Genomic DNA, 22,001 nt, shown 5'->3' with positions numbered 1-22,001 from the left:
TTGATCTTAAGTCAATCTGATTTTTAATTTACGGACCGTCTAACTTTTGTTACTTTCCTTTAGCTGTCATACTCAGTCCGTCGCATCAAATAACTGCCAAAACAGAGCAGAAAAGATAGTGAGGTTTGTTTCCAAGGTTTTCCTATTGTGCACCACTTGGATGGCCCACTTGAGAAAAATCTGTGAGCATTCTTGCTCATCTGGACCGTTCAGGAGACGGGACACCTTTCAGATTGGATCAATCCAAGCCGAACAAGTGATCCTAACCACCCAATCTGTTTCCTAATCTTTTATCATCATTAACAGGTGTCCATACTAATGTCATTTTGGAAGGTGTCCCACGAAGAGGTTGACGTTCAACAAAGGCCCAAAAAAAATATAGTTATTATGAAATTTGTATTTGCTCTAATCCAAGAGGCGAGCTATGTAATGGACGGTCCAGATTGTTGAAAACATCATGCTGGTGAACGTTAACCAAGGCTGCCCAGTTTAAGGTGGTACGGGAAGAAGTAGGGCCTACGTGGTGTATATATTACATCCAACCCGTCCATCAGATGAATCCCCTCAATTTAACCCCAAGTGTCAAAAATCAATTCAATCCAAACTCCGGTGAGCCATATCACAAGGATCAAGGTGGTCCCTTCATTTTCACTGGTGCCGACCTGAGATGCTGAACAACATGATTTTTGTCCTGATGCTTTATCCATAAGATATGAACGGGTTTGGACGGCCTGGATTCCATATAAAGAGCATGGTGGGCACCTATTCATCAACGGTAGGCATCTCCTCTCAGCTTGTCAGCTGTACTGTGGCTCACCTGAGTTTCCATCTATCTGAGTTTTACTACCTGAAAGTAACGTGAGTCGGTAAATCTGATGGATTGATCGGATTCTGTTAATACATCAGGTGGGCCCCACATCTTCGCGGTGCTACCATTGCACATGAAAGTGGACTCGCCTCACATACATAAACAAGGTACACGTGTTTAAGATCAGAGCCATTCAGCAAGCGATTCCACCAATGTAGTGCCAAATCTATCAATGTATATGATCATAAGATGGGCCTCACGTGCACAAAATAACAACGGTTAAGATAACTCGACTAACAACTAAATTCGTGACAGGATTTGTCTGACTAGTGATTTCCGGGATAAGGTAACGAAAGGATGGATGGTCTTGAGAGCGGATTAGCTGTTACCTTACCGTGTGGGGGTACCTTGATGAACGTGTTTCATATCTACACCGTCCATTCATTTTTTCAGCTCATTTAAGGACGTTATCCTTTAACTTAAACAAATCAAAATCTGTAGTGGACCACACCACTGGAAAAGTGGTGAATGACCATTAAAAGCTTTTTTTAGGCCACACAAGTTTTAGATCATGCTAATCGTTGTATTTTGCCTTCATCCAGTTTTGTTTGACCTTATCAACAGGTTGGATGGCAAATAAATGTTATGGATCTTCTTAGAGTGGGCCTTGGAAATTTTTAATGGTGAGCATTTAATCATCATTATTTTTTGTGGTGTGATCCACCTGAGATTTGGATATGCTTAATTTTTTGGACTGTGACCTAAAATACGCTGTAAAAAAAGATGGACGGAGTGAATATAAAATATATGATCATGGTGGACCCTACTGTAAGGGTAACCCCCACTAATCTGTTTCTCAAGTAACACCTAATCTGCGCCGATGGTCTTTATCTTATACTTGTGTCCAACGGGATTGAGGACAAATTGCCAGATGTATCCGGTCCCTACTAATGGCTTAGTAGTAGACTCACAAGAGATTCAACACAGAGGTCATGGGTTCAAGGGTACCCATTGTGGTGTGTGGGGGTGTGAGTGTGTAATTTTTTTTATTTTTTTTTATTTTTTTGTTCTTGCCTGATGTATTTTCTCTCTTCAAACTACTTATTAACACTATAAAGACCATTCTAACATTCGGATCTTCAATACCCAATGAGAAACACTTCATCATGCTTTAGAAATGAGAATCCACATTAACACTTTCATTTGAATGGTTGAAAATCAACTTTAAAAACAAATATTATTTTGTAATATTAATGGTATTCATCTTGATTAACTGTTGAGGCAGTGGATGTCATAGACGTCTCCATATTAGAAAAATTCTATCATTTCTGTTAGTCCATTGATGATATACATTGATACACCGCCTGAGCTTTTAGAGAAATTAATTGTTTGACATGGTATGAAAGCAAAAGGTCATAAATATTTGTATCTTTTTTTTTTTCCTTTAGCTTTTATGTTTTAGTTTGTCTCTTTTCTTTTATGCTTTTGCATTGTCAACATTAACTGTATGCATGCATTTTTAATTTCCTTAACAATTCAGGCCCAAAGGTTAAGAAGCATTTTAACATAATATCTTTATTGGGTTTTAATGTATTTGAGTGCCAAAATTCCATGAATACAATTACACAATGAGGAAATTGAAAATGATTGCAATTTCGATAAAAGAAGGCCATGCAATCGTGATCAAAGTAAAATAAAGAAGCGCATGGAGATGAAAGATAAAGTTTTTAAAGAGGAGGTTAGTTAGCTATAATAGATCTTTATCTTGCACTAGATAATTTAGATTTATTAATGTGCCGAATCAAATCATTACTACAGTTTTACAAAAAATATTGTGGAACATGTATAAAGGAAAATTAATGTTAAACATGAATTTTCTTTGATGACACCTCTAGGAATTGAAAATGAATAAATGATCATCTTTGCAAGAACACATGAATGGGATTTAATATCCAAATTAGTATATTGGTGGCAATCAATGTAAAGATAGATGAGGAAGAAAAAGCTACACTTATGCTTTGGTTAATGTTAAATTCATGAGATATTTGATTATGAATCTCAACAATACTTCAAATCTTAATATGGAATTAGTTGTGTCCGCATTACTTACCAAAGAGGTCATGAAAAAACTTTGGTGATGATATGATGATGAAAGGAAGATCTATTGAGAAATGTAACAGTTGAAAAGATCAAATGAGATCCAAGTCGAAAAGATACAAGATAAGGAAGTTTTGAAATTGCAAAAAAGATTACTTGCGTGAAATTTATTAACTTGGGAAAGCAAATAAAAAAATAATAATTAAACCTAATTTGTATGATCAAACATAAAACCTTTATTGACAATAATAATTCATTTGAAGACGAAGAAGTGTTTCGACTATATATGATTCTACAAAAGAATATGAATCATTAATGAATTTTGAATTCGAGCACTTAATTTCAAATGACACAACATAAATTATTTTCACACATTAGTCATCTGATGGCGGCATAGTTTATATAGGTGATAATGATGAAGAGAAGAGAAAAACAATCTAATTAAAGCCTTAGGTGGGTCACATTATCTGAAGTTAGTGGTTCTAGGAGCAATTTTACATTATTCCCATTATTGTGGCCCATGTTAATTTCTAATCAAGCTTATCTTTTATATGTACATTAAAATAATGGTTCTTACTTAACATACGAAGTGAATTTAATACATGCAACATGGTAGACCCCATAAAGCTTGGAGATTGTACATGCGGCATAACACAAGCATTTAGACAATACCTAACCCAAGTGCAGCACTATGCATGGCCCCATTTATTGTGTCTATGGAATCCAACATGCCCAACAAGTTAACCACTCAGAAATATTGCCAAAACTCATACTTATCCAATCATCATATGTTCCACCACGTGAATTTGAACTTTTTTCTTTTATGTTTTTCTCCTGTTTCCATTGGTGTGGCCCACCTAATAATTGTATAGGCCTGATTTTCTTACATCCTATTGTCATGGTGGGATTTACATAATGCACTGGTTATATGGCATGTACACATGGGATTGGAACCTTAGGGAAGAAAAAAAAGAAGAAGAAAAACATAGCCATTCAAGCTATCCTATGTGATGGTTAGATTGGCATGATTTTTGGGGCATTCAAATTTCATAGTGGATTGGAACCCTAGGGAAGAAAAAAGAAAAAAAACATAGCCATTCAAGCTATCCTATGTGACGGTTAGATTGGCATGATTTTTGGGGCATTCAAATTTCATAGTGGATTGGAACCCTAGGGAAGAAAAAAGAAAAAAAACATAGCCATTCAAGCTATCCTATGTGACGGTTAGATTGGCATGATTTTTGGGGCATTCAAATTTCATAGTGGATTGGACCCCTAGGGAAGAAAAAAAAAAAACATAGCCATTCAAGCTATCCTACGTGATGGTTAGATTGGCATGATTTTTGGGGCATTCAAATTTTCTAGTGAGCTGACCTTGACAGAAGGTTGTATCTTATTTACACGTACAGGTGGGCCCCATGTGCAATATTTGTGTTATAAGATTAGTTTAAGACAACTAATATAAGATGATACAACAGATATAAATAAAAAATGTGAAGGTTCCTAGTGCTTGAGTAGGGTAGATGGGATTAATTAGCAAAATTGAGATAGGGAATATATGAAAAATAAGAAAAGGAGGTGAGTAGTCTGGGAAACAATTATGATTGGCGTTTGCCTTCTATTCGGAAAAGTAAAAATAAAAGACCATTTAGGTATGAGAAATGCTCCGGTGCTCCTAGAGAAGTACGAGTGATAGTGCTCCTTGTTGTATTGGTTCATTTGGACAGTCCAATCAATCAATCTTAACTGTCCATTAAGTTCAAAAAACAATTCATAGGCTATCATTGATAAAATCACACTAATCTTATGGTCCAATCCATCCTTGATTTGGCTTTATTTCCTGTAGCCATAATTTTTCCAAATCCATGGATGCAATGGTTAAGATTGCCTGAAAAAAATGATTCTTTAGAATCATAAGCATTCCATAATGGTCCCTAACAAATGGATGGATCAGATTGTTTCTTAGACCTATGTTTGTGTAAATGATCTCGGCTGTTCATATTTAAGTACATTGATCAAATGACTAATACTTGCCATATTAGTGTGAGATTTCAGTAGTAGCTCATGCAATGGGTGCTGGAAATAATGAACCGTCTAGATCAATTGATTGGACCATGTAACTGTCCCAATGCAACTAGGCGCACTGTAACTTACAACACTCTAAGAATACATTGTGTTTAAACCACCGTTTATTTGGACTTCAAGGTTTCCTAACCGTCAAGGCGTAAAAATATATAAAATGGATCATGATATACAGTATACATCCTGATATGACTTTGTTAGTGGGTCCCACACCTCCAGCTGGGTGGTGGCCCCACCATCCGATCACCGATCGCCACTGGCTCATGATTGGAAAACGGTTATTCTTCTGTACATTGACGTCCAGTATATATCATTTCTTTTTTTTTTTAGCCACCCTGGATCAAACAACGGTTGTGTATGGAGCCCGTGCAACAAGAAATTTGTGGGACCCACTGCTCATGTCTGTGTGGCATCCACTCCGTCCATTATTTGTGACAGCTAGTGTTTGAGATAAGTCCAAAAAATCAGGCTGATCTGAAGCTCAAGTGGTCCCCACAACAGGTAAGAGTGAGAATGTTTCAGTCTCATTGTGTGGCTCACCTGAGTTCTGGATCGGCCTGGATTTTGGGTTCGCATGCTAACATGAGCTGATGTAAAAGATGCACGGAACAGATGTCACACAGGTCACACGGGCTCCCCATCCCCACTTTTCTCTTTGGTGTGGCCCACTTGAGTTCTTCATCGGTCTGGATCTTGGGATCGAATCCTGACATGAGCTGTAGCAAACGATGGACGGAGCAGATGTTATGCATGCCACGGTGGGCCCCACAGGTATTGTCGCACGGGCTTCCTGCACCAATCCGGTGCGAAATTCGCGTCCCATTTAAATGGAGCCCCTAGTTATACCCTTCAATTTGATAAAACAGTCCTTTATTTTCTAATTTGGGTAGTAAAATAGTATATTTTTGTATCACTAGGATCCCAAAAAGCAAGACTTTATGAATATGGGTGTAAATATCGTCCCTACAAACTCAATCTTAGCCTATCGTTGACGGATCACGAACTCTATCATCCCGCACTTTTGATGAATGATAATTTCCAATCTAACATCTACAAGCGCGTGTCACACACGCGCACCACTCGTGCAACATTTTCAAACGCGTGATTCATCTAAGCCGTTCATCTGATTTTACATCTACCCATCATATGTTTCCTATAGCGGTTTAGTCAGAAAGTGTCTGAACATCTCTATCGAAATTTTATTTCTTTTCATCATTTTCCTAACAACTGTGGGGACCACCCTGTTAACGTCTAGGATCACACACGCATATTACATGTTAGCACGTGTGGTGTGTCTGCGCTTGAATATGTAGTGCATTGAATTAGCCATCCCTGGCTTCCTCGTTTTTAAAAAGAAGAAAGAGAGGAAAAACAGGTTGCCATTTATCTAATGTCATCAATGCGTCATCGATCCGTGTAATGGCAATAAAAGGATAGAAAACGACAAAATACGGTGGTTAGTTCGTACCATTTTTCAAAAGGGTAGTGATTCGCTCTCCTTAGATGTGGCAGGATGTAACGCTATCCAGACCGTCGAAATTGTGGGACACATTTTCGATGGATCATAAATCAAAACTTATATCGATTGATCAATCTCAACCATTCAATCGGTGCCTGTCAAGTGGACGTGTAAAATTAAAATAGTTATTGGTCCAAATATGAGGATAATAATTGGATGGTTAACATCATGTTGTAATTCTTGTAATCCATTTCAACTATTCGGACAGTCTCGATTTTCTTATAACTTTTTTACTGTGGTGTGGTCCACTTGAGCTTCCGATCTGCTTCAATTTTGGGCCTGTAATGTAAAATGATCTGGGAAAAATGATGGATGGAGTGGATATGAAATAAATACATCATGTTGGGCGAAATAGCGACCAGAACATCAATACACCACCTCTTGGTCCGTGTTGGCAACACCACCTAATCAGCGTCGAGGAACTTCGAGATGGAAGTTGTCTGGTGACCCTATCATCGGGATATCCCTGATGGCAGGTTCTGTGAGGCACACTGTGATGTTTTTTTTTAATCCACGCCGTTCATAATTGTTTTAAGCTCATTTTAGTGAATAATCCAAAAAATGAATTAGATCCGCACATCAAATGGACCATACCACAGGAAATAGTGGTGATTGAACACCCACCATTAAAAACTTCTTGGGGCCCACAATAGTTTTGGATAAGGATTATATTTCTGTTTTCCCCTTGTTCAGGTCTGTGTGACTTTATGGAATGAGTTAGATGGAAAATAAACATCACGGTGGGCCATAGCAAGATTTCAACGGTGGGTGTCATTAACCACTGTTTCATGTGGTGTGGTCCATTTGAGATTTCGATCTGTTTAATTTTTGGGATGACGCCTAAAATGAGCTGAAAAAACGGATGGACGGCGTGGATATAAAATAAAAAAAATCAAGGTGGGGCCTAAAGCACCTGCCATCAGGGATATCCCTGGTGGCAGGTTTACCAGGGAATCCGCGTAGCTTCGAGTTGGAGAGGCTTAAAAAATAGGAGGATCTTTTTCCAGCCATCATCAGAATAGTAACAGGAGGAAAGAAGGGACTTTTCACACGTGCACATTACTTTTCACACGTGGGAAGGAGGGATCTGCCTCGTTGACTATAAAACTGGGTGGAGAAGGGATTCTGTTGCTGATTTAGAAAGAGAAAAGCCTTGCAGTTTTCATTTCAAGGTGAGAGAGACAGCTCTTCTTCTTTTCTTCTAGCATAAGATCTTTGGTATTTTTTTGGGCATTCAAAACCGAGGTATTTACATGGAATTGAGTCTCTTTTTGGGGTTTTGATGGATGGAGATGAAATGGGTGTTGAGGTTTTTGAGTTTCTTCAATTGTTTAGCTTTGATTTTGGTCATTGAAATGATTTGAATTGAATCATTTGCTTGTTTGGTCCTTGAAATGATTTTGGTGTCGTTTCTCTTCTTTTTTTGGGCCAAGATGCTTGGGTTTCTGTAGTAATTTCTTCTTCTTTTTAGACCAAGGTCTTTTAATTTCCACAATATTTTTGTATTTCTACACTAGTTCCTTTCGTTTTTTGGTGTGGAATCTCTCTCTCTCCATGAAATTCCTTCAGTCCTTGAAATGGTTTCAATTGAATCATTTGCATGTTTGTCTTCTTTTTTAGATAGGGGAATTTGAAAGTATTCAAGATTATGGTGTTGTTTCACTTCTTTTTGGGCCAAAATGTTTGGATTTATGTTTTCGTATCTTTTTCTTTTTAGACACATGTGGGTCTTTTTGGTTGTCTTTGGTTGCAACTAATATCATGAAATTTCATTGTACTTTTTTATTTTTTTCATTTTACCTGTTATGACCAAACACAGCCTCTCTCTCTCTCTTCCCAGGGAATTCCTTAGGTTTTTTTTTTTTTTTTTTTTTTTTGAATTTCTTTTGTTTGTGCCTAAAAATCATAGGATCTGCAGTAATATTCCTTTTATTGCCATGTAATAGATCTACCCAAGTGGAGTGTTTTTCACCTTATTGACTTAAAGAGGTCCTTGTTTTTTAACTGTTTAATGCCAGGTTTGAGTACCTAGACAACAAGCGTTTCTCAAGGAAGATACTGCATTAATGGAAATTTCATCTGTCAGATGGTTATCCGAAATGGTATGAATAATATGGTTATGATCAAACCCCATATATCTTCATGACACATGCATGTATGTATGCATGCATTCACATACATGTATGTTTGTGTCTATCTATCATTATATGACACTACAACATGTAAGCTATGTGTGCATTATGTATGTCTATAAGGTGTACATGTATGCATGCATGTTTTATATGGATGTGTGTATGTATGTATATCTTTATGAAGATAGAATTGATAGACTTTGGTGAAAACTACAGGGAATGGAAGACCCCACATTCATACATCAATGTGAGATGAACTCACTAGATGATTTCACCACACAACAAATAGCAGCTGCACTTGGAGAGGATTTCCAGAACTCTTTCTCTTCAGAGAGCTGCTACTCCTACCCATCCTTCAACCCAAGAAGTAACACCACCACCACCTACAGCTGCTCATCCATGGAAGCTTCTCACACTGGCATCATCGAGCGGCCCGCCAAGCATCCCAGAACCAACAGCTGGAATTCCTGCACCACCGAGCACATCTCGACCATCCCCGACACTACTTCTCCTCCAAACATGCTCTCCTTCTCCAATCAGAACTCAGTCAACCAGCATCAACAGTTCTACGGCAATTTCGTCAATGGGCCCATGAAGCCCAAGGATGAGACTGTGTCTCCAAGAACATTGACCATCCCACCGGAGATCTTGATCTCTCAAGGTTCTTTAATGAATCAAAGCTATGTATCAAAAGCAGGCCAGGGAACCAAAAGGGGTAGCGTGGCGACTACTAGGCCACCTTCGCATACTCAAGATCATATAATAGCGGAGAGGAGGCGGAGAGAGAAGCTCAGCCAAAAGTTCATAGCGCTGTCAGCAATCGTTCCTGGCCTAAAAAAGGTATGCTTCTAAACTTTCTTTCACATAATTACTCTTTCTAATGTTGATTTTATATTTATAGATTATGATTTGTGATTTCATATATACTTCACCAAATATCAATAGTAGGACTTTATTTACAATGACCAAGATCATGAAAAAACCTAACAAAATTACACTAATATAGGAATTAAATGTCACCAGAAATAGATACATCTGAACCAATAAATCAAGGAAAACACATATTGAGAATGTTCTAGCAATAGGTGAAGATCGGCGACCTTTTACATATCTATGCTAGCCCAATTGGACAGAATTCAAATGTGGCTCTCACCTTGCACTTTGCATGGGACCTTGGTGCACCCATGGCTAGCCATGTGGTGCACTCAGGTAGATCGGTGCGTCTGAATCCCTTGATTTTGTACCTTGGCAAGCAAAGGTGGGCATGTACAACAGTGGATTGCCAACAAAATCGGTGCAACTGTCGGCATCTTAGATGATCTATGGTTTATTCTAGTGTTGTAAACCGCTGTTGGTTGGTTGATGGATTACCAAGGTGAGGGACTGAGTTGAGTGATCGCATACCTAACATGATCTGTCATTGATCTATCGAAGAAAATGTCAGTTGGGTATTTCAAAACTCTGGAAATTTCTTATCTAATTGATCATATGATATTGAGTACTAAGTTACTAAAATGTGTATCAATTTGTAAAAACTACATTTTCAACCCTGTGGCAGATGGATAAGGCTTCGGTTCTTGGCGATGCTATCAAATACTTGAAACAACTACAAGACCGGGTGAAGACATTGGAGGATCAGACCGTGAAGAAAACTGTGGAGTCAGTGGTCTTTGTAAAGAAATCACAGCTCTCCATTGATGGCGATCTCTCCTCCTCAGATGATAGTTTCGATGGGCACTCCGATGAGGCTCTCCCTGAAATCGAAGCAAGAGTCTCTGAGAAGAACATTCTAATAAGAATACACTGCGAGAAACGCAAAGGAACGCTGGTGAAAACTCTGGCAGAAATAGAGAAGCTCCATCTATCCGTCACCAACACCAGTGTCATGCCATTCTCGAATTCTGCCCTAGACATAACGGTGATTGCGCAGGTAATTTCCGCCAAATTAGAACATGTCTTTTTTTTTTTCTTTCTTTCTATCTTTATGTAAACAAAGAAAGAGAAAAATCAAGTGCACATCTCTAAGCTTTGTGAAAATTTTCAAATTGCAACCTTAGATTATGTGTATAAAAAAAGAAGTGCATATCTAATGTGTTATCTTATATTTTTATAAAAATAAAAATTTGTACTGAAATCTTCATTTTATTTAGTTTTTATAATATTAAAAATATTGTAATTTTCAAAAATTGTGTAGAATAAGTACTAAAAATTTGGTCATTGGTTCATCTCCTAGTTAATTTCATGCATGAAATTTATATTAGATTTATGTTTGTGTTTACTCATAATTTTTTGGGTTCTATCCTCAATATATGCCCCCCATTTTATTTTTTTATCCATAAACCCCTTTTTTGTTTTCTACTTTCTCTGGCAAGAGAGAGAGAGAGAGGGAGAGAGAGAGAGAGAGGAAATAGGGTATGTGTCAACAAACAGGGGTTTATCATAACAAAATGTAAGGTTTTCTAAATGAGTCTCCAAAAAACAAGACAACAAAAAATTGATTTCTGCACTAACTCTTATTGGTAATGCCCATTTTCTTCTACTTTAGTGATTCAATATTACAACTTTGTACCTATAACAACAACAACAACAATTTATACTATATATAATAAGAGTTAGTTGGGGACAATTTTCCTTCTTAATTAGTTTTCATAGAGCACATAAACCTTGCATATTCAAAGGATATTGGAGAAATTTAAAATAAAGCGAAGTGCATTTTAAGAACTCGAAATTTTGGCTGGATGATAGGGATAAGGCTTAGATGAATAACAACAGTAGTAGTAGTGGATGTAGCTCTAATTACATTTATTAGAGACCTTTAGCTTATGAAAATCTTCTTCTTTTTTGTCTTCTTCAGATGGAGGAAGAATTCTGCATGACAGTGATGGATCTTGTGAAGAATCTACGCTCAGCTTTCAGAAAGTTCATGTGAAAATCAACACCCAAATCATCAAAATCCCTCTTCAGCTCTCCCATTGCTTCATAGAAGCCTTCCAAAAGAGTAGAAATAATGGTGGCGCATTGTCGGCTACACTCCTTTCATTTGTTTTTTTGACCCCACTTTTTTTCCTTTCTGAAAAATACAAGGCCTGGAAAATCTCCCTCTCTTTTAAGACCGTCCATCTTCTCTTGTTTGCCGCGAGGTTTGTTTTTGCAGGGTGGTTTTTTCACCTTTTTTGCATGGTTGACTCGTTGACCATGTTTTCTCACCACCCTGTTGAAATTTTTTTAAAAAAAACTAGCGGTTGATTTGGGCTTTTTTCAGAAGGGGTGGCCCCTTTTGCATCATTAGCAGCCCTAATAGCTTGATGGAGTGATACACACACAAAAAAAATGGTCTTTTTTTCTTTTATAAATATTTGGAGATAGAGAGGGCCCTTTTTTTTTTTTTTGAAATTTGGTGAATTTTTTTTAGGGCTTTTGGCCCTGTCTTTTTGTTTTTGGGTTGATGTGATATGTTGTAATGATAACTTTGTAGTCGATTTGATTAAATAAAATAATGTTGAATGGTACATGATGTGAGGCTTCTTTTTGTTATTTTGAAAAATAAACTTATGTTGGATGGTATATGATATGAGGAATGATAGTTGCACCCGCCTGGCATATGGTAACAAGGTACACGTGTTCAAGATCAGAGCCACTCATCAAGCGATCAGTAATGTTTAGATGCCATGTCTTGAAAATGAGACCGATCGGATGATCACTTTGATCACATGTGCACAGAATTTGGATCATCCGTTAATTTTTCTTACATATGTGGTCCATATGATGATTATGGTGACAAATTTCATTCTCTTCAATTTCCCAAACCTGAAATTTCTCGAGAGATTTTCCAAAATTGAGGTTTTCTCCTAGATTTATCCGGAAAATCTCATGAAAAAATACTTGAAAATATTTATTAATTAATAAATTAATTAAATTAATTTTTATGCAAAATTATCATGGAATCAACATTTTACCAAATAATGCTCAGCAATTAGAAAGTACAACGAGGTGCTTTTCGAGAATGGAAATTATAAAAATGTCCTCCTTCAAATTTTTTTCTTTGGAAATTATTAAAAGTCTCATAGGACCCACGGATATACAAATAAAATCCAAGCCATCCAGCATACGCACCCTATTATAGTGATTGCATGAACAAAACATCAGACTAATCAAATCATCAGTGTGTTGTACTTAATTTGGATGTTTAGAGGTGGGTGTGTGTGTGTGTGTGTGTATACGGATTGCCAACTTATGATTAGATTCTTAGTATCTTTGGTTCACCAAATAATCATGTTGGTGGGCAACTGTTGGATAAGTGGGATGCCAGACACATACCATGTGGCCCACAAGTCTGAATTATCCTCTTCATAAAGAAAAAAGGGAGGGTGGTAATGTAATTTATCCTTTGAAAAAACATTGTCAAGGAAATATGGTCTCCTTGGGGTACTATTTGGTAAAATTGGAATCATGGAGGCATTTTATGGTAAAAAAAACAATTTTATATAGATATATATTTAAAATTTTAATTTAGAGATTTTTTATTGTAAAATGCCTCTGTGATTCAAATTTTACCAAGTAGTGCCCCCCAAGAGCCCATATCTCCTGCAGAGCTTTTGCAAAGGAGAAATTATGTTACTGTCCTCTTTTTCTTTTTGTTTTTTATGATAATCTAAAACATGTTGGGCCCATGTGTGTGTCTGACATCTAACCCATCAAACAAGTGCACATCAACTTGATTATTAGGCAAATAAAAAATATTGAAAATCTAATCACAAGGTGGGCCAATTTATAAAAAATAACATACACGACTCGAAACATCCAAATTCAAGTGTAGCTCATGTGGTGATTTGATTGGCCTGATTTTTTGTTCATGCAATCACCATGATGGGGTATGTGTGTTACATAGCTTGGATGTTATACACGTACCAGGTAGGCCCATAAGCTTGGACTTTCACTAAGTAGATAATCCAAAATTGGTGACTGAGCTTTTGCAGAGCTTGGTTCATGTGTAGCCCATTTGGTAATTTGATTGGCCTAATTTTTTAATCTTGTGATCACCATGATGAGCTATATATGTTATAAGGCTTGGATGTTAAATACATACCACGTGGGCTCCACAAGCATAAACTTTCAGCAAAGAATTTATATTTTATTAAATAATGCTGAAATTAAAATCTCTTAAAAATCTATATTTTACCAAATAATGCCTCCAAAATTAGAAATAACCTAGAGGTACATTTTGAGGATAAAAGTGCCCTCATTTAATTCTTTTCTTTAAAAAGTAATAACACTTAAGCCTTGTGGAGCCATATGATATGTGTATAACTTGCACCCATTAAACATATGCACCACACCATGATGATAACATAAACAAATCATCAGGTCAATTAGATCACCATATGGGCTATGCTTGAATTATGATATTTTGAATGTTGTACATTATTTATATGAATTAACTACCTTAACATTAAATCCGCGAGAAGTTTTATTTGTCTAATAATGTTGATTTGCACGTATTGCACAAGTTAGTTGTGAGAAATTACATACCACATGGGCCCCACAACTTCCTATATTCCACTATGTTGTAAAAAAAAAAAAAAAAGGAAAAATGGGAAAAAAAAAAAAGAAAAAAAAAGTTAACAGATTGCAATAATATAATTTTTCCTCTTAAAAAGCACAGCTGGGAAATATGGGTAGCAGGAGGCACTATTTGGAAAAATCCAACCCCCTGAGGTTTTATTAATCTTCGACTTATATTTTTAAAATCAACTGATGTTTTGGTATAGAGTATTATTGTGAGATTTTCAAAATACGGGCGATATTTGTCACCATGACTAATCACACCAACCTGAATTTCGAGGCATGTAATCTACCCAGTGTGGTCCCTTGATCGAAGGCTCTCAGGTGTTGCATGTGTTTTAATTTTTATTGGATTGGTGGGTGGGGCATGACATGTGAGATGGTGACAGGTCATCTATGTAGGGTTTCTACGTTGGATGGGAATAATTATTATGGTTGAGGAGCTTATCAAGTTGTCTATCTAATTTATTAGTTTAAGGAGAATTATTAGTCAGACACAATCTCGTTTTGGTTCTCCACAAAAGATTGTGTGGCCCACCTTTGTCCAAACATCGATGGTGGGTGTTTATCCATTCTTAAGCTCAAGTTGCTACGCGTGGACCTTGTAGCCTTGTAGGACAAGAGAAGCTATTTGATACTCTGGCAGTGTGTGATGGATGATAATCAGTCACTTTCACTTGTATACGTGGCATAACTTAACTCGATTAAACTGTCTAAAATAACACTATTTAGATGATTTTAGTCTCTTATATATGAGATTTTGTTTGTTAGTTTAAGAACCGTTGATTGTTTTCCGCATTAACCATTCATTAGATATGAACTAATTGACCAGTTAAGGCATCATTTTGGTGTAATTGTTATTTGATAAACCATCTAAAGTGGGGCCCAGTCATCGAGGGTTCAATTTTATTTACACATGCCACGTGTATAAAATTCCGAGCCTGCGTATCATCTATCACGCTCACCAGACTGTCAAAATACACAACAACGGATAATAACTTTGATACTCTGGTAGACTGTCGAGTTCCATAAGCATGCACACAGAAATTTTACACGTGCAATACTCGAGCCTCAAGATAAGAGGCCCAACACATGGGCCCCACTAGATGGGTCATCAAAACCTAAAAATCCACTAAAAATATGATCGAAACTAGCTGATGGGTGGATATCGAATGGACGGTTAAAATGGAAAACCTCAACTGATCAATCTCAACAAACAACAAACGTCCATTGATCTGAGATCCGTACAATCGAATTTATCTAAATTTTCATATATTCTCCATCTATAATGGGTCCCACAATTTAAACTGTTTAAATTTGCATGCCACGTGTACGTTTATGGACCATAAAACTTCTCTTTCTTCACTGCATCCTAAAACTCCGCAAGAGTCCAGGCATGTCTTATTGGCCTTCCTCTATGGTCAATGACGTACACCGACTAATAAAGATAAGCAAGCGGCGTTGAAAGGATTTAATGCTATCTAGAAGAACCTTTCATACCTTGGTAGGGTAAGATAGTTTGTAGGCATGAAAGTCAAACTAAACCGTCCAAATCGTGGGACACATATCAGATGTGTCAAAAACGAAAAATGGCACTGGATGAATGTTTTAACTAGCCGATTGAAGAGAATCCAATGGCTAAAATAAAAACTAGCCAGTGGACCTTATTCAATATCAATTATGAACGGCCAGGATCTTGCATTCAATCAGATTTTGGAGTTATGGTCTTTTTGTAGTTGGTATTTTCCACCATTTCAACGGTTTGGATGAGTTACACGTTGCCACGTGTACAATTTCTGAGTGCATGAGTATGTATCAAATCCACCTAGTGGTTTTAAGTCCAACTTATGTCAAGTTCCCGTGGCTTAAGGGCACATCTAATCCCCCCAAATAGGGCGCCGATTAGCTACTGACAGGTTGAGTAGCGAGGCTAGCTATTGAAGTGACGTCAGCAAGTTCCGTAACCCCATCATGATGTATGTTTTGTATCCGCCCCTTCCATCCATCCATTTGGAGAGACCATTTTAGGGTAACATCCAAAGAGCCGGCACAAAAAATTGTGGGACAATAACAGCCACCATTAAAAACTTCTAAAGGCTATAGAAGTTTTAGATCAAGCTTATATTTGTGTTTTTCCTTATTTTATGTCTTTTTTAACATTTGAATAAGTTGGATTTCAAATAAACATTATGATGGGCCTTAGGATAGTTTCAATGGTGAGAATTACTATCCCCATTGTTTTATTTGGTGGTGTCTACTACAATGTTTTATTTGTCTCATTCTTTGGTTTATACCCTTAGGGCATGTTTGGACAGAGATTAGAAGGGATTGGATTGTATTTGAAGGGATTGAAATGAGTAATCTCAAGATTAGCTGAGTGTGCCAAACAGACACGTTAAACTTTTACTTGGATATAGCAATCCCCGGCAATTCACTGGCATAACCATCATTACTTTGAAATCCACCCAATCCCTCGTAATCCCTCTTATTTTGCCTCGGACGTGTTTGGTTAGACGGATTGAAAGGGATTAGCCTAGTGTAATCTGAAGATTGGCCAAGCATGCCAAACAGACACGTGGTGAAATCCCTGAATATCCCAATCCCCTGGGATTTCCAGCAATCCATTTATGCAGCCATCATTACCTTTAAATGGCTGCCATCTACCCTAATACAGTAATGGAATGGACCCGTCCAAACGCTTGCTAAAATGATATCTAGAAATGGATAAATGGACGTATAGTGTGGATATAACACATACATCATTTAGTAGGGCCTACAGAACTTGGTGACGTCAATTCAGTAGCCGACTATCTAATCCGCGTCCCTCCTAATAGGATTTTATAGGTGGGGTTTGTTTCGTTAAGTCAAATCCAAACTTACACGTGTCATCTCAAACCGGAATTTCAAAATCCAACTCTTACCGTTTTCATTGACATGTTGGACCGGGTGTTATTTGATACATGCTGAGTACAAAGATCCATACTCATGCACACGTGCCTCGTTTCAAACCGTCCAAATCTCTCGATGGGTCACAACCCACATGTCACAATGCACAGATGACCCTAACCATCCGTTTGCTGTCATCAAATGGATGGCTAGAACGTAAAATAGACAAATGTCCGGGTTTGATAAGTGGACGTTCGTTATAAGAGGGTAAGACATGATCGAACTGCGATATTCTTTCGGTGGTATGGCCCACCTACAACCGGACCCATGATTTTTGTAGCTTTGAAGGAATACGTATTGCTGTACCATTGAAGTGTGCACGTGCATGGATCATTGTGCTCTGCCAGTGTACGAATGTTTCTCAGATGGGCCTCGTTTTCTGTCGGTGATCGGTCATGGGTGGCTTGAATTTCAATACAATGAAAGTAGCTTTGACATTAAAAAAAGAAAGTTTGATCCGAAAGGTCAGGCTGGTAAGCACACGTTACACTGTTGGTTGAACGGTGGAGATGCCTTTTCGAGTAGGGAATCTCTACTCTTTTGTGATGATGATTGGTGTAACCCTCTGCCTTTAAAGTCTGAAGTTTTCTAACCCTACTCGCACCTCCACATGCAGCTATAATCATGCATATATCACATCCAAGCGTTTGTCAGGTGGACCAACGGATTAGATCATCTGTTCAAACTCAGGCGGGCCACACATGAACGAAAATAACGGACGTACGGTCTAAAAAAGCTTGCATTTTTTTTTTTTTTGAGTCGTCCTTTTTATCCGAACACGTGTCGCGTACTCTAGAATTGGACAGCCTAAATCTTTGCTTTGGATCGTCTATAAGGTGGGTTGAACCAGATACACGTCGCGGATGTCTTACACGTGTGTCAGGTTTGCACGTGCAGGTGCGTGTAGAGGTGACTGGGGAGGGTTGCGTGTGGGGCTAGCGAAAGCGAACCTGCTGAAAGATGTAATACGTCATTTTCCCGCCATTTTCAACGGAGTTACGAGAGCAGTTGAGAGTGGGACATTCTTTTGGAACTTTCTGTGGAGCCTAACATTGGTGCACACGTTTACAGTCAGCATTGAAGAGTCGGTGGGCACACATCTTTCACCGTCCAAGTAAGGTTTACGGGTCTATTAATGATGTATAGCGGAACGTGGACACTTTCACGGCAAAGATGGATACAGAAGGCCAGATAAGGTGCAGAGATTATCGGATGCGGAAATTATCATAACCTTAAAACAGTCCTATCTCACGAACTGGAATAAGTTTTTGACAATCCGTTACTTTGAATTTGTGAGATTTCACAGATTAATAGTCAAAAGTTCACTTTATTTTTGTTTTTAGTAAATAATAAGTTCTAATTTAATCATAACTTTTGATCATACGAGTCGTAGGAGTTGTGGCCAACATAAAAAGGGTTTTAAAAAATTAGGAAAATAATGTGGTCAGGCTAAATTAAACAGTTGCTATTTTTTGCTGAAAACGATGAAGTCTATAAATAGTAAGTTTATACCAAGTCAGGTCTTTTTTTTTTCTTTTTTTTCTTTTTTTACACACTCACCACACACTCACGCCTTAGTGGGATTTCACCACCTATGGGTACTTGAACCCTTAACCAGGTGTTGATACTCCCGAGAGTCTACCACTAGAGTAAGAGTAAGGACCCATATTGTTTTTAGGGAGTTTGACTCTTAAATTCTATCCTAGGTTTGAACTTATTATTTAAAGAATTGTAATTTTGTTTTTATAATCAATCAATATAATTTTGAATTTATTAGTTATTATTTCTATTTTATTCCCTATGGATTTGAGAAAACTTTATGAGAAATCCAAAGAGTTGTAGGTTCAGAGCAGTTATTTCTGAGGAAGATGGTGATAAACCTCATCATGTCCTTCCCTGTGTCAAATATGTATCCCAAAAACGCAATTTTGAGAATATGGGTTGATTCCTGCCCAGCCTAGGTTACAAATGAGTCGGGGCTAAGGTCTAACCTAGTTTGCGTACTCCATCGGACATGGACGTGGATTATGTACTGAGTAAACTCTTTGGGGGCCACTAGGATGTATGTCTTATCCACACCGTCAATCCATTTTTCCAGCTCATTTTAGTGCATGAACTCAAAATTAAAGCATATTCAAATCCCAAATGGACCACACCACAGGACATGGATCTAATTTTTTTGCCCGAGTAATACCAAGTAAGATTTTGGGATTCAACTAGGGTATCTTGACCCATGAACCGAACTTGGACTCAAGTCAGCAATGAATAAAGACTCGGTGTTGCCCTAATGACTCAGCCTAGTCACATAAATTTTGACCGAACTAACTTTCCAATAGGAGGAACCTTTTGGGCCATTAACTAAGGTGGGGTTCAACAAGCTAGTGACATGGATTAGAGGAATATAGATGTAGGGCTCTTAATAGAGCAAGTTATATCTGAGATCCGATTTGCTTTGAACTCGTATAATGCAGAGTTGGATCTTAAAATATGTCTAATTAATTAAAAGAATCGGATTCAGGTTCACAAAAATAAATTAGAATTATTTTAGGGTTAGATCTGGATCTAGTAGTAAGATCCAATCGGATCCTCACTATTGCAAGCTTCAAGCTTTCAACCATTTCGACTTTCACAGTAATAAGCTCTATGTGGTTTTTGACTTATGCTCTACAAATTTCAAACTCCTACATAATTTAAAATGAAAATATTCAAATTGCACCATTTCGTTGCTAAATTAAATATATTATCTTATATATTTTTTTAGATTTGTGATGTGGTGGATTCAAACCTAGATCTGACCCAAATTCAATGGCTATATATATTTTTCAATCATAAATGGATCTAACTATTTATAAGTGAATCGGATATGGATATCACCGTTTGGATCAAAGTCATATTCGAATCCGGCTATGGATTTTCAGACTTATGTCGGATCCAACTAGATCCCATCCAGATTCAACCCATTGAGAGCCCTAGATGTAGAGTGGCTATGGGCTGAGCTAGGGTCCCACCAAGGTCCTAGTCCCCTTAGCCCTAACCCTGTCATAGTTCTAATTGTGCTAAAAAAGTCCTCAGCTCTAGCCTTAGTCTACAACTAGTCAAATGTTTAAAATTAATCCTACTTGATAAATTGTTGAAAGTATAAAGTCCTTCGTCCATTGTGAAGAGTTTTTAGGTCATCTGCTTATAAGGGATGTTTGAATGTCTTAAATCACTTGTATTCTCTTTATGGGGCGCCGTAAAGACTTTATAGGAAAGAGGACCAACATGAAGCCTAACAAAGGGATTCGGATTGGGTACTACTCCTACCAGGACCTACTAGAGATGGACGGTCCTGGCATGGCGCCCTGGGCCCACTTTATTCATCAAATCACTGTCTATCTATTTTGATACATCATTTTTTTTTTTATGATCTCAAGGGAGATCGAAGGCTCAAGTGGACCACACCATAGGAAACAGTAAGAATTAAACATCCACTACTGAAAACCTCTTGGGTTTTTTTTTTTTTTTTTTATGATCTCAAGGGAGATCGAAGGCTCAAGTGGACCACACCATAGGAAACAGTAAGAATTAAGCATCCACCACTGAAAACCTCTTGGGGTCACAGAAGTTTTGGATCAAGCTGATATTTATGTTTTCCCTTCATCCATGTCTATGTGACTTTATGAACAGGTTGGATGGTAAATAAACATCACGATGAGTCCTAGGAAGGTTTCAATGGTGGTTGTCATTGTCTCCACTACTTCCCATGGTGTGGTGTGGTGCACTTGAGCCTTTGATTTGACTCATTTTGCGCTCATTGCCTAAAATAATCTATTAAAATGAATGGTGAGGATAAAATACATACATCATGGTGGCCCCCACAGAGCTCCTATCAGGATTATCCATCTCTAGCTAGGTCTTGGTGGGAGTAGTGCCTCCTGCCAAAGGGTTGTGTCTCACATTACCTATAATGTCATAGCTGTTACATTAAAATAATAGAAATATAGCAGAAAATGAAAATTCAAAGACAGATTAAAGGAGAATTGAAATTGGGAGAGCTCATCCGCGTTACAATAGCTGTCGCAAAGATAAATTTATTCGACAATGGTTGAATCCCTAATGCATTGGGTTTCAGCACCACTATCCCAAGGATGCAACAGCTCTCCTTAACGAAGGATGGCCTAGATTAAGTATAGGCTTGATCAAAGCCACTTGAAGCTTGACATATCTCTCCATTCACCCACATTGAGAAAAACAACAAAAGGAGATAGAAAAATGTTTGTTGCTATATTTTTGAAATGAAAATGAAAATCCCTTTTTAAAAGGTAGCAAAGGAGATAACATACGTGGTCTACATTGACATGTCAGCACACATATGGTGCTGTATTGCAACTTTCAGCACGTAACTGATGTCATCCAAAAGAGAGAAACAGACCCATGCTCAAGACAAAGGCACCACACCGTATCTCGTCCCGACTGTGACCCGACATGGTGTGCACATGGGCAGGCAAAGATGCTTTCAAGGCATTCTCTTTGTTTCAAATACAAACTACTAAAAGACAGACTTAATATAAAGGCTTTTTCATCCCTCTTTCTATCCAACGTGGGATGAAAACCACTACAAAAGAAAATCAAATAAAAACTTGATTTTTTGTTTATTATTTAAATCTATTTTTTCCAACAATTACAGCTAGGTGTTGAAATTTTCAAATATCTATTTAAAGAGATGTGCATATCTCTCTCTCTCTCTCTCTCTCTCTCTCTCTCTCTCTCTCTCTCTCTCTCTCTCTACCTTCAGCAGTTAGAAAAGCCTTTGTGCACCATCGGTGATTACTTTTTCAGTTTCTGTTTTTTTCAGTGTTTTGTATTTTTATTT

The 22,001-nt window shown here is 37.6% G+C and overlaps 1 protein-coding gene across 2 annotated transcripts; it reads left to right on the top strand.

Annotated features, from left to right (window-relative positions):
• Positions 1–7,535: 7,535 nt before the first annotated feature.
• On the top strand, positions 7,536–12,149 carry LOC131229556 (transcription factor bHLH25-like). 2 transcript variants are annotated; one of them, XM_058225550.1, is made up of 5 exons: positions 7,536–7,678; positions 8,525–8,608; positions 8,855–9,478; positions 10,197–10,568; positions 11,493–12,149. In XM_058225550.1, exons 2-5 carry the CDS (start codon positions 8,573–8,575, stop codon positions 11,565–11,567), a joined length of 1,107 nt encoding a protein of 368 aa, XP_058081533.1. In that variant the 5' UTR covers positions 7,536–7,678; positions 8,525–8,572; the 3' UTR covers positions 11,568–12,149. The 2 variants fall into 2 exon arrangements, with proteins under 2 accessions (XP_058081533.1, XP_058081534.1); XM_058225551.1 differs by lacking the exon at positions 7,536–7,678 and adding an exon at positions 7,697–7,751.
• The last annotated feature ends 9,852 nt before the right edge of the window (positions 12,150–22,001 follow it).

Source organism: Magnolia sinica, chromosome 16 (genome assembly GCF_029962835.1).
Source record: "Magnolia sinica isolate HGM2019 chromosome 16, MsV1, whole genome shotgun sequence".
Taxonomy (NCBI): domain Eukaryota; kingdom Viridiplantae; phylum Streptophyta; class Magnoliopsida; order Magnoliales; family Magnoliaceae; genus Magnolia; species Magnolia sinica.
Note: the sequence above shows the minus strand (reverse complement) of the source record. Positions and strands in the feature narration are given on the sequence as shown.

Bases quoted from the DNA above. Each gene is read 5' to 3' on its own strand.
- LOC131229556 (XM_058225550.1), top strand. From the start codon at position 8,573: ATGGAAATTTCATCTGTCAGATGGTTATCCGAAATG. The intron at 8,609-8,854 runs GTATGAATAATA...TGAAAACTACAG, and splicing joins TCAGATGGTTATCCGAAATG to GGAATGGAAGACCCCACATT. The intron at 10,569-11,492 runs GTAATTTCCGCC...TGTCTTCTTCAG, and splicing joins ACATAACGGTGATTGCGCAG to ATGGAGGAAGAATTCTGCAT.